At 32.5% G+C, this 12,269-nt stretch overlaps 1 protein-coding gene across 1 annotated transcript; it reads right to left on the minus strand.

Moving 5' to 3' along the window:
• Positions 1-437: 437 nt before the first annotated feature.
• Positions 438-3,567, minus strand: LOC145139560 (uncharacterized). The gene is made up of 6 exons (XM_079073345.1): positions 3,556-3,567; positions 3,130-3,465; positions 2,783-2,860; positions 2,073-2,172; positions 1,829-1,971; positions 438-693 (listed from the first exon to the last, which is right to left on the minus strand). Exons 1-6 carry the CDS (start codon positions 3,565-3,567, stop codon positions 478-480), a joined length of 885 nt encoding a protein of 294 aa, XP_078929471.1. The 3' UTR covers positions 438-477.
• Positions 3,568-12,269: the final 8,702 nt, after the last annotated feature.

Below are 12,269 nucleotides of genomic sequence, written 5' to 3' on the forward strand. Positions count from 1 at the left end.
CAAAGGTAAAACACACAACAATAAGTCAATAACTAACTAAAGTACGATATATATCCTAAATTTTTGTGGATTTATAGTTTTAATAAATCCTCTCATTTTGTTGGTATAAAAAAAATCATTACTGGGATTTGAACTCAAGTCTTCGAGATTCAAAATGATTTTATTTGGCGTGATTCAAATCCGCGTCTAGTGTCTATCATGAGAGGCCGTAGAGCAACATAACACAACTTTTTATAAATTTGTCCTCATTTATTTTTCCTTTCATTTCCCAAATATGATTTGTCATTTTCTCAAAAAATAAAAAACATCATTAACCAAGTGTAGCTGATTAGACCCAAATATACAAGAAGCAAAACTAAGACAAAAATTTACAAGTAATGCATATATAATTTCCTTTTAGCTAAACTATAACTCCAAGTGATAATACACGTGAATCGTTCTACCAACATATTTGTCATTCTATTTGTACAAAGTTAATTATATAGGTTCATCTTTGTGAAGATTGTGAAGAATATACAAAGAAGCTGATGATAGGAATATACAAACCGAGTAGCTTAAAAGATCTAAACCAGTTGCTATGGTTACCATTTTGCTCCTCTCAAACATTTTTACTAGAAGAATCATTACAATGACATGTCCCACTTTTGTCTTTAATTCATCAAGCGAACTTATCTTCATCCATTTTGGTCTCTCCTAAAAGTCAATCAGATTCCATTAGACATGACATGACATAACATAACATAACAGATAGGACTAAGACTGATATCACATATGAATCTATATGTGGCTAAATGCATAAATAGCAATGTATTTTTATTTATTTGTTTACAGAAATCTACTATAAAGTCCTTACATTTTGACTTTATACTCAATTAAGTCATTTTTTTTTCTGATTAAGTCCTGAATGTCTATAAATGTATTGATTTTCACCATTTTTCCCGGTTATCAGGTCATCTCATTTTCAAAATTTACACTTTTGGTCTAGATTTTAAATTTTATTACAAATTTGGTCAAAAACTTACATTTTCGGCCCATATTTCAAAATTTTGTTACAAACTCATCCTAAATTTAGTTATTTTTTATTTTTTTCAAAATTTTGTTTTGAATATGTTATATTTCTTTATAAAATCATATTTATACAAAAAAAAACATATTTTCATATAAAAAACCTTGTTTTTACTATTTAAAAACCTTTTTTTACAAAACATTTTGTTAGAAAAAGGTTTTTATATGTGAAAAATATGTTTCTTTTTTTATAAATTTGGTCCAAAAGGTTTTTCGCATAGAAGTTTTTTTATGTGAATATCTTTTCTATACAAAAAAAAAACATATTTTCACATAAAAAACCTTTTTAAAAAAAGAAACATTTTCACATAAAAAACATATGTAAAAAAACTAAATTTAGGATAAGTTTATAACAAAATTTTGACATCTGGGCCAAAAGTGTAATTTTGGACCAAACTTGTAATAAAAGTTAAAATCTTGGCCAAAAGTGTAAAGTTTGAAAGTGGGATGACCTAATAACCTAGAAAAATGATGAAAATGAATACATTTATCGGTATTTAGAACTTAATTAGAATATATATATATATATATATATATATATATATATATATATATATTATATATATATTATATATATATATATATATATATATATATATAGGGACTTAATTGAATATGAGGTCAAAATATAAAGACTTCATAGTAGATTTCCCATTTGTTTACTATAGCATTTTACTATTAGATGATATAATAAACAAATAAATGAAACTATATTGCTATTTCTTGCATTTAACCATCTATATGCATATACAAAAATGCTTACCCTCAAAGCAAACATCCCAAACAAGGTGGAGCCCTTGAGAGCACGATCATCTGCTGGTGCTACATTACCAGGTGCATTACTAATGAATAATCCATACAAACCCATTGCAAATATTAGCATCACTGTGCCAGCTAGATAAACATCTGCATCCATATTTCAAAAAAAATAAAAATAAAGGAATAACAATATATTATTAAATTTACTAAAAGAAAAAAATAGTAAAGTAAAAATGTGAGAAACTCACCTATCGCTTCAACTAATCGCAACACCATCTTTCCTGTATGAACTCCTTTCGAACAGCTTGTCCAGTAGACTTTATATGCATCAACAATATAAACACAACCCTAGGGAAACATAATGACATCAGCAAAGCATCAACTATTTACTCTATCATATCAAGGAAAACAGATATAAATATGAGAAAATTAATGAAATAATTAAAAGTTAGGGGTGTTTTCAGCAAATAACCATGAATTTTTGAGTTTTGGAAAATGACCACGAGATCCACAGAGGGGTTCTGCGGGATCCCTTTACTCCTTTGAGGAACGACGCACAGTATTGCGGAAATGACGTGGCACCACTAAAAGACAAATTTTTTTTTGGGGGTTCTAATGGTTCCGCAGAGGTGTCTCTACGGATCTTGTGAACACCTCTGCGGATCGCTTAATGTCTCTGAGGAATGGGTAAATACTTAAAAGTCCCAAAAAAATTCTCTTAAAAAATTGTTCATACCCATTCCTCAGAGATACCTCTGCGGAACCTTAAAAACCTAAAAAGAAAATTTGTCTTTTTGTGTTCACAAGATCCGCAGAGACACCTCTGTGGAACCTTAAAAACCTAAAAAGAAAATTTGTCTTTTTTTGCTACCACCTCATTTCAGCAGAGGTGTGCTAAAAAGAAAATTTGTCTTTATCTATAAATATATACACAAGTGATGAGTTTAAGGATGATTACATTTAGGAAGCATAATAAGGAGCCAGCTAAAGAGCCTGCAACAGCCAAAAGTGCCAAAAACCTGAAGTCAAATATCACCTGCCAAATAGAAGATTTTCATCGGTATGAATAAAATCATTGGAAAATCGAACTAATAACAGAATTACAGAGTCTCAATCGCATGTCTATGAGATCTCTACCAATACAATTTCGAAGTTCCTCATAAAATAGGGCTTCTGGAGCACGTACATAATACAAGCGAATATACATATCACCATAACCAACGAATACATACACAAATCATGATATTTCCCCAAATCTCACTGAAACCCTGATATAAAAAAGTTATGTCAGCATAAAAAACATACCTTTTCAATGTTGGACTCTGTTGACCTCACAAACTGCAAAGCAGGATTACTTCCGTTAGGGTTTGCGAGCGCGTAATTCAAGTTCTTATCAGAAGCTTTGGAAGACGAATCGACGGCAAAAGGTGTTTTAGAGGAAGAGATGTTTGCATGTGACTTGGTTGCGGGGGAGGTGATGGAGATTGTGGTGATGCCAGAGAAGCAAATGAAGTTGAAAAGCGTCGGAAAGAAGTCGTGGCTATTGTGGGTGTGGTGGTAAGTAGGATGGGAAGTCGTCCGCCACCGGAGATCGATACCAACGGCGACATATTCAGTCAAGAAATGTGTAGAGACTACAAACTATGGAGGGTAAGGAGCGCGGTTAATGGCCATGTATCTTTCGCTGTGTGGGACCTCGGTTTTTTTGGCGGGTAGTGGGTTGAAACGAACGGTATCTTTCATTTGCGTGGTTAATTTGGCAAGATAGCACTTTATAATGCCTTCCGGAATACGGACCACGAAGGCTGCCCCGAATCACGACTATGCACACCAGTCCAGTGTCTCGTTGTGGCTCGTGGTTGTGGTGGTTCGTGTTGGCTAGAACGAGCTAGGACGACCAACAAGATTCATTCTTCCTTTTGTAGCCGTTCAACGGTCAAAATTTTTAATTTTTTTTAATATATATTCTTTACCTATATAAACACAACAATTTACATAAACCTTTACACCCAGATCGTTCATCTTTTTTACACTCTCTTAAAACACATGTTTATGGATTTCTTTAAGAATTTCGATTCGAAAGACGACGGAGAGTTCATCTCGACGTTCTTCAATGATGTGCAACACATGCATGATGAAAAAAGTTTTGATGTTTCGCATTCAAGAGCGGTTGTCAATCAAGATCGTCAAGCCGTATATGACTTATTGGTACGTGATTACTTTGCCGATAACTGTCTTTATAATGATGACTCGTTAAAGCGTAATTTCCGTCTTAATAAGACTGCATTTTTACGTATTAGTAATGCTTTAGAGATTCGTTATGATTATTTTAAAAAAATCCGATGCTAGAGGAAGAATGAGTTTTAGTAGTATACAAAAATGTGCGGCTGCACTTAGATATTTGAGATACGATATATGTTGTGATGCATCCGACGAGTATTTGAAAGTATCCGAGAGGACTTCAATTGATTGTGTAGATTGGTTTTGCGCATGTATGTATGAGGTTTTTGTTGGATTAAGGTGTCTAAGTCGGTAACTAAATTGATATATTCTTGTAATTAGAAGCAAAGTCCTTTTTGGGTTGCCCTCATAACTAGAACTTAATTAGAATGACATTTATAAAGAAATGATGATTTATTAGATTATTATATGATTAATAAACTAACTGGAAATTATGACGAAATGATTTGTTAATATATTATATGATTAATATATTAATTGGAAATAGACAGTAGGTTTATTAGTTTATTATGTGATTAATAAATTATTATGAGATCAATTGTTAAAATAATTCTTTTGTTAATTTATATGGTTAATAAATTGATATGAAATCAATTAAAATTGATTAATTATTAATCAGAATTAATCTGGAATTATATTACGATTAACTGGAATTTATTAGAGGTGCAAGGGGTGAATTGTAATTGTTCAATAGTTGAACAAAAGAAGCGATTCTAGAACCATCCAAGGGGTGGACGGTTTTAGGAGCCTCCTTGGGGTTTCCAGAAGCCTCTTTGATGCATATAAGGAAATGATTTGGATTTGGATTAAAATCTATTCAAAACTTGCTTGGTCCCTAAGTTACCTAGACTATAAATATGACCCCTTATGACCTTAATTTCGTTCATGCACTACCCAACACAAAATACTTCAACTCTAACTTTATCAACACTACCACTCTTCACCCTCTTCCTCCAACTATTGAACCCACCACTCCCAACCAAGCCATGAAAGACCCTAGGTGGCGTGGAGCCATGGATCACGAATTCAATGCACTCATGCAAAACGGAACTTGGGAGTTTGTTCCTCCCAACACTCAACAACCAATCGGTTGTAAATGGGTCTTCCGTGTCAAACGAAATCCAGATGGTTCCATTCAAAAATACAAAGCCTGGCTTGTTGCAAAGGGATTTCTCCAACAATTTGGAAAAGACTACTTTGAAACCTTCAGTCCTGTTACTAAACCTGTCACCATTCGTATCATCCTCTCAATTGCTCTCTCCCAGAATTGGCAACTACGACAACTGGATGTCAATAATGCCTTCATTGCAAATATTACGTGAGATGTTAAGGAGATATTCACTTGCTTTTAATTGACCCAATTTCAATATTATATCTTTCATATATCATATATTATATTTTTACAGATTACAGATTATTATATTATCATTAGAATAGAAGATGATAGATGTGCTTATTTTATTTAAAGTCCTGGCTTTAATAAGCATAATATACATTGTTAATATTATCATTGAATTTGCATATCACTAAAAATCTATTAAAAATACAGAAAAAGCACTATTTTTCTAAATTTATATAGTAAATTAATAAACTTTTAAGATTTTCTTTTCACTTGGCCAATAAAAAACTAAAAAATTTCAGTAACATATATTGAAAATACCTCTATGTAAATATAGGATCCCACAGAAAAGTTACTCAAACATAACTTAGACAATTTAAATAAATATAATTCTAATATTGTTTGATTTTCTTAAATATAAAAGTAGTTTTGCTCATAAAAGTAGTTTTCTAAGCAGGGACAAAACAGTGACATTTGTTGCAATTTTTTTTACAACACATAATAACACAGCAAAACATTGTACTTTCCTTTTTGAAAAATGTTAAAAAAATCATATTTTTATAAAGTACAATGCTATTTTCTGCATATTTTCTAAAGTTTTGTTGTTATATGTCATTTTTCTATAAAAGGACCAAAATGCCCTTTATCCAAAATAAAAACAAAAAATAACCTTTTCTTTTCTTTTTAACCCACCATTTGCACATATCACCTTTAATATACGATTCTTCTTGCCATTGCATTAACGAAACAGGATCCCAAAATACCTCTGTGTAAATATAGGATCCCAAAGAAAACTTACTAAAACATAACCTAGACAATTTAAATAAATATAATTCTAATATTGTTTGATTTTTCTTAAAGTTAAAAGTAGTTTTGCTCATAAAAGTAGTTTTCTAAGCAAGAAAAAGAAACAGTCACATTTGTTGCAAATTGTTTTAGAACATATAGTAACACAGCAAAACATTTGTACTTTTCTTTGTTAAAAATGTTAAAAAATCATGTTTTTATAAAATACAATGCTATTTTATGCATAGTTTTCTATAGTTTTATTGTTAAATTTCATTTTTTTTTATAAAAAGACTAAAATGCCCTTTATCCAAAATAAAGACGAACAATAACCTTTTCTTTTCTTTTTAACCCACCATTTGCACATATCACATTTAATATTTTTTTCAAATCGGGTGTAAAAACTTCACAATTTGCTAAAAGGTCAAATATGCCCTTTTTATATAATAGGACCTTGTCTACTATTCCAGGAAACATGTTCTTAAGAAAAGACGTCACTGGAATGAAATTCAGTTACATTCCCTTGTATTTGTTCTGTTTGTTTATGAAACTGTCAACAGGGATACAAGAATCATGGACCGTGAAAGAAAGTCATGAAGATTTAAAATGTTGAATAATAAGAGAAAAAATTATATGTTCCAAACACTAAATATTAAAATCCAACGTAAAACATAACACGAATGAATATTCATAGTGTACCAAACAATAAATATTAAATTCTGAAATAAAATGCAAGTAGAAGTAAGGAAATATTAAAAAAAATGTCTCAGAAAATAGCATAGAGTAGCAAAGTAAGATTGAAGTTTTTATCTTCATAAACAGGATCACTTTTCCACTTTAGGAATCAACAATTTTGTTGTTCCAACAACTTTGGCATCTCCAATACGGGGTGCATTAGGTTTCGTTGCTGATTCATAAACGTCATCATCAAGATTGTAAACATCTACAAGTTTACGTTTGGCACTTGTAGGTGGTGAATTGAGGTTGTCGGCTGTTCTTGATGATGGAGTTGTACAAATGCCAGAGGGAATATTCGACACAGGAGTACTATCAGCATTGTGGGAAGTAGCATCCTTAAATTAAAGAAGAAATAATGTTCATTTAGTAATATAAAGGATAACATATATAAAAAATGATGTTGTATTATAGCTTACCTTACAACCCACTGTGTCTTGAGATTCAAATTCTGAGCCAATTATATTAACAGATTCAGTATCCATGTCCTATAAAATATGTATAAAATAAAAAGTATGTTTGGTTAAGGAATCTAGAAAATAGTATTTTCAAAATATATATGTTTTAACTTCTTTAACTTGGTGTATTTTTACCTGTCCAATCCTACATTTTTTCTCAATCTTTTCCAAAGCAGAAATAATGTCAACATTTTCTGTTATTTTGGAAATGTTGTAAGTACGACCAAATCTTGAAAAATTAAATGTCTTGACAACAATCTTGAAAGCCAATTTTTTGTTGATCATGACATTCAACTCAATAGGAAACTCACTTGTATTGCCGAACTACAAAAAAAAATATTAATAGATAATAACAATTCAATTGATTGTGTTGATTGGTTTTGCGCATGTATGTATGAGGTTTTTGTTGGATTAGGGTGTCTAAGTCGGTAACTAAATTGATATATTCTTGTAATTAGAAGCAAAGTCCTTTTTGGGTTGCCCTCATAAGTAGAACTTAATTATAATGACATTTATAGAGAAATGATGATTTATTAGATTATTATATGATTAATAAACTAACTGGAAATTATGACGAAATGATTTGTTAATATATTATATGATTAATATATTAATTGGAAATAGACAGTAGGTTTATTAATTTATTATGTGATTAATAAATTATTATGAGATTAATCGTTAAAATAATTCTTTTGTTAATTTATATGGTTAATAAATTGATATGAAATCAATTAGAATTGATTAATTATTAATCAGAATTAATCTTGAATTAATTTACGATTAACTGGAATTTATTAAAGGTGCAAGGGGTGAATTGTAATTGTTCAATAGTTGAACAAAAGAAGCGATTCTAGAACCATCCAAGGGGTGGACGGTTTTAGGAGCCTCCTTAGGGTTTCCAGAAGCCTCTTTGATGCATATAAGGAAATGATTTGGATTTGGATTAAAATCTATTCAAAACTTGCTTGGTCCCTAAGTTACCTAGACTATAAATATTACCCCTTATGACCTTAATTTCGTTCATGCACTACCCATAAAGCCATAGGAACAAAATTTTCCTCCCCTCCTCCCTCCTCAATGGTCTTCTAGTTCTAAGGTTTGGGTGTGAGCCATTAGAGGCATCCAAGCTTTTGGTGCTTGTTTTCTAAGGAACTTCAAGAGGATTTGATTTGATTATTTTCAATAATAGTCAAAAGGTATCTAACCCTAATCTTTATGTTAATTTCGATTTTCATATTCTCTCTCTATGGTTTTCTTGATGTTCAAGGTTATTTCTATCAATAGAGAAAACCTAGATCCTTTCTAAGTGCATGTGAACTTAAAAGTTTAAGTGTTTTTCTGCCACATGATTTTTTTTTAACCTAGCAAACTCAACAGTGGTATCAGAACCTTGGTTTTCTAACTGATTGTGCATAATAGTGAACTGTTCAAAATTAGGGTTTATGGAAATTAAACCTTAATGGCCTTAAATTTTCGCAAAAGACTTGGGGTTCTTGAGACCTTAGCCTCCACCCCTATTTTCGAAATTGCTAGGGTTTCTTTTAGGGTTTATAGTTTCCTTAATTATAATTTTAAATGCCTTAAAATTTGGATAATTAAAACCTAGTAACCCTAATCTCTTTATTTTTTAAAATTAGAAGGGTTATTGGTCCATCACTGTCAAGGTCCTCAAATCTTTTTCGTTTTGTTCATATTTGGGTAACTAATTTTTTTGTACACATCTAGGTAACGAACTTGTTGAAAGTGTTCACATCTAGGATGTGGCCTGCTACAGCCGGTCATAATAGTCATATGCGAACACTTCCAATAAATTTGGTACCTTAATGTGTACAAAAAAAAATAGTTACCCAAATGTAAACATACCGAAAAGTTAATTACCTTAGCAAGTCATTTTCCCTTTAAAAAACTGTATATAAAGTAATCAACTTAAGAGGCTTTGACAGATACAAAAAAGAAAGAAAAATCATAATATTTTTTTTTCACAAAAATATTGGAGATTACAACACGTGAGACACATACACACGCCATTGTCTGGTGGGGTATTAACACACAAATTCCTGGTGGGTTCTTCACATTAAGGCATTAATTATATCATGCTTTCCTATAGCAATCGCACTTCCATTCCCATTTCGTATTGAACAGATGATAGGCTTTTTGTAACAGTGTGAAAATGATTCAAAACTAATAGGCAGGTCCTTTCATTACATCAACTTTCTTTTAAAAGAGAACTGTAAAAATATAGTTTGGCAATGCAGAAAGCCATATATATACAAACACACATAGATGCATACATGCTAGATGATTCTGGATGAGGTAGCTTGTTTAAAAGAACTATTATATGCATTATGCAGATTGGATGGCAGGCCTAAATGTTTTTTCTTTCGGTACATCAATTTTCCTTTTTCAATAGTTTTCCTAATCAGCTAAATAGAATGAGCACATCAGAATACTCTAATAAACATATTGGATGACAGATTAAGAATCAGCTGTTTTCTAACAAGCTTAGGTTCTTATCTTCAACTACCATTCTTGCTTCTTGTAACCCCAAACATGGACCTCTTCAGATAAAACACAATGGGTATATTAGGTATTTGACTGGCAAAACAAACTAGTAATTCTACAAATATTTGAAAGGCTTAGTGGGGGCAGTTGATTCCAATTCTTCATCATTAATCTGCCTTACTGTTTGCTCAACTCAAGCAGGCCACCAATTTGAGGTCACACACTTAAAATCATTCATCTGACTATATAAACCTTCTAGGGATCAGTTTATATAGGCATCAATACAATTTAAATTCATCAAGATTTTCATTGACATTATGAATCCTTGTCTTTTTCCATTTTTCTCACTTCTCTTGCTACTGATTGTGACTACAACTGCCAGCCAATTGGTAGCCACCGGAAAAGGAGGAGGTGATGCAAATGCAAATGGTGTTGTTAACAAGTGTTTGAATAAGGAGAGACTTGCTCTCCTTCTTTTCAAGGCTCCCCTTCAAGACCCTGATGGTAGTCTCTCTACATGGACAGCCGACGAACGTGATTGCTGTGAATGGAGTGGGGTCACGTGCAACAACCAAACAGGTCGTGTCACGGAGCTTGATTTGCAGTACTATAATCTCGGAGGTGAGATTAGTAATTCATTGCTTAATTTAAGCTACTTAAATCATCTTGATCTTTCCCAATATGTAAATTCTTTCCATGGAAACTTACCCACCATCATTGGTTCCATGACCCGATTAAGTTACCTTAACCTCGAATTCAATAATCTTTATGGAACCATTCCCCCAGAGTTTGGTAACCTCACCAACTTGCAATACCTTCATCTTGATTCTGTTGGAAGGTGTAGTGTTGATAACTCGGAGTGGTTGTCTCATCTGCAGTCCCTGAGAATGGATGGGAATGGGATTTCCCTAGCCAAACAAAATCACTGGGTAGACGTAATTCGGAGTCTTCGGAAACTCTCATTTTTAAGTTTAGATGGATGTGAGTTGTCACAGGTCATGTATCCATATTATTCATTTCTCAACTCATCTTCATCAATTGATAACCTCTCTCTCCAAAACAGCAATCTGACCTCATCCATGTATCCCATTAACCGGCAATAAGCTTCGCATTCTTGATCTCTCTGGCAACATATTAGATGGGATACCCAAGTATCTTGGTAACCTCTGTAGTCTGAAAACTTTGTATTTCGATGAAAACTCTGCTGTTGTCAAATTTCCCGATTTTCTTGACAACTTGTCTGGATGCACATCACTTGCATTAAAAGAGTTGGATGCTTCTAATAGCCAGTTTACAGGGTCATTGTCCGATGACATCTGAAAGTTTTCATCCCTAGAATCTCTGTACCTATCTTATAATCACTTAAATGGAAGTATAAGTGAGAAACTGTGGGAACTATCGGGGCTTGAATTGCTTGATGTTTCTTTTAATAATCTTACACTTCCTTCTACATATCACTTGTCAAGCCTTTCTTATGTAAAAGTTATTGATCTGATGTCCTGTAAGATAGGGCCTCACTTCCCAAAATGGATTCAAACACTCAAAAATCTTGTCGTTCTTGATCTTTCCAATACTGGAATTTCAGACACAATTCCTCTGCAGTTTTGGGACATGTGGGCTTCTCCTTTAACATATTTGAATCTTTCTTCCAACAATATTAATTAGCGGGAAAGTATCAGATTTATCATCATATTTTGCCGATGAATCTATCATAATAGATTTGAGTTCCAATAGCTTTTATGGTCCAATACTGAATGTTCCTTCCACTTTGTTTATATTAAATCTTTCCAGAAAGAAATTCTCTGGAGGGATCTCCTTTATATGCCAAATTGTTGATGGGTTCTTATCATTTCTTGACCTCTCTCATAACTCATTAAGTGGACAACTCCCCGACTGCTTGTGGCATTTCAAAGAACTACAGGTTCTTAATCTCGGACACAACAATCTATTATCTATTTGGAAGGCTTCCTCCCTCTATTGGATCTTTGATAGAACTTAAGATTTTGTATTTATACAAGAACAACTTTTCTGGAGAATTGCCTTTGTCTTTAAAAAACTGCACCAACTTAAAGTCGTTGAATTTGGGGGCCAACAAGTTTTTTGGTAATGTGCCTGTCTGGATTGGGGAAAGTTTATCAGGGTTGTATGTTCTTATTCTAAGATCAAACAACTTATCTGGAACCATCCCGTTACAGTCATGTCAATTACCAAATCTTCACATTCTGGACTTGTCAATGAATAATCTCCATGGAACCATCCCCTCATGTTTGAATAATCTTAAAAAGCATGGTTCAACAAGGATTCTCCCAAGATGTAGAGCTTCATAGAAAGATAAGAGGCAGGGTGTATGGATGGGGGGCAGGCATATATTGCATGACCACGCA

This window comes from Lactuca virosa, chromosome 9 (assembly GCF_052849685.1).
Source record: "Lactuca virosa cultivar CGN04683 chromosome 9, Lactuca_virosa_CGN04683_v6, whole genome shotgun sequence".
In the NCBI taxonomy this organism is placed as follows: domain Eukaryota; kingdom Viridiplantae; phylum Streptophyta; class Magnoliopsida; order Asterales; family Asteraceae; genus Lactuca; species Lactuca virosa.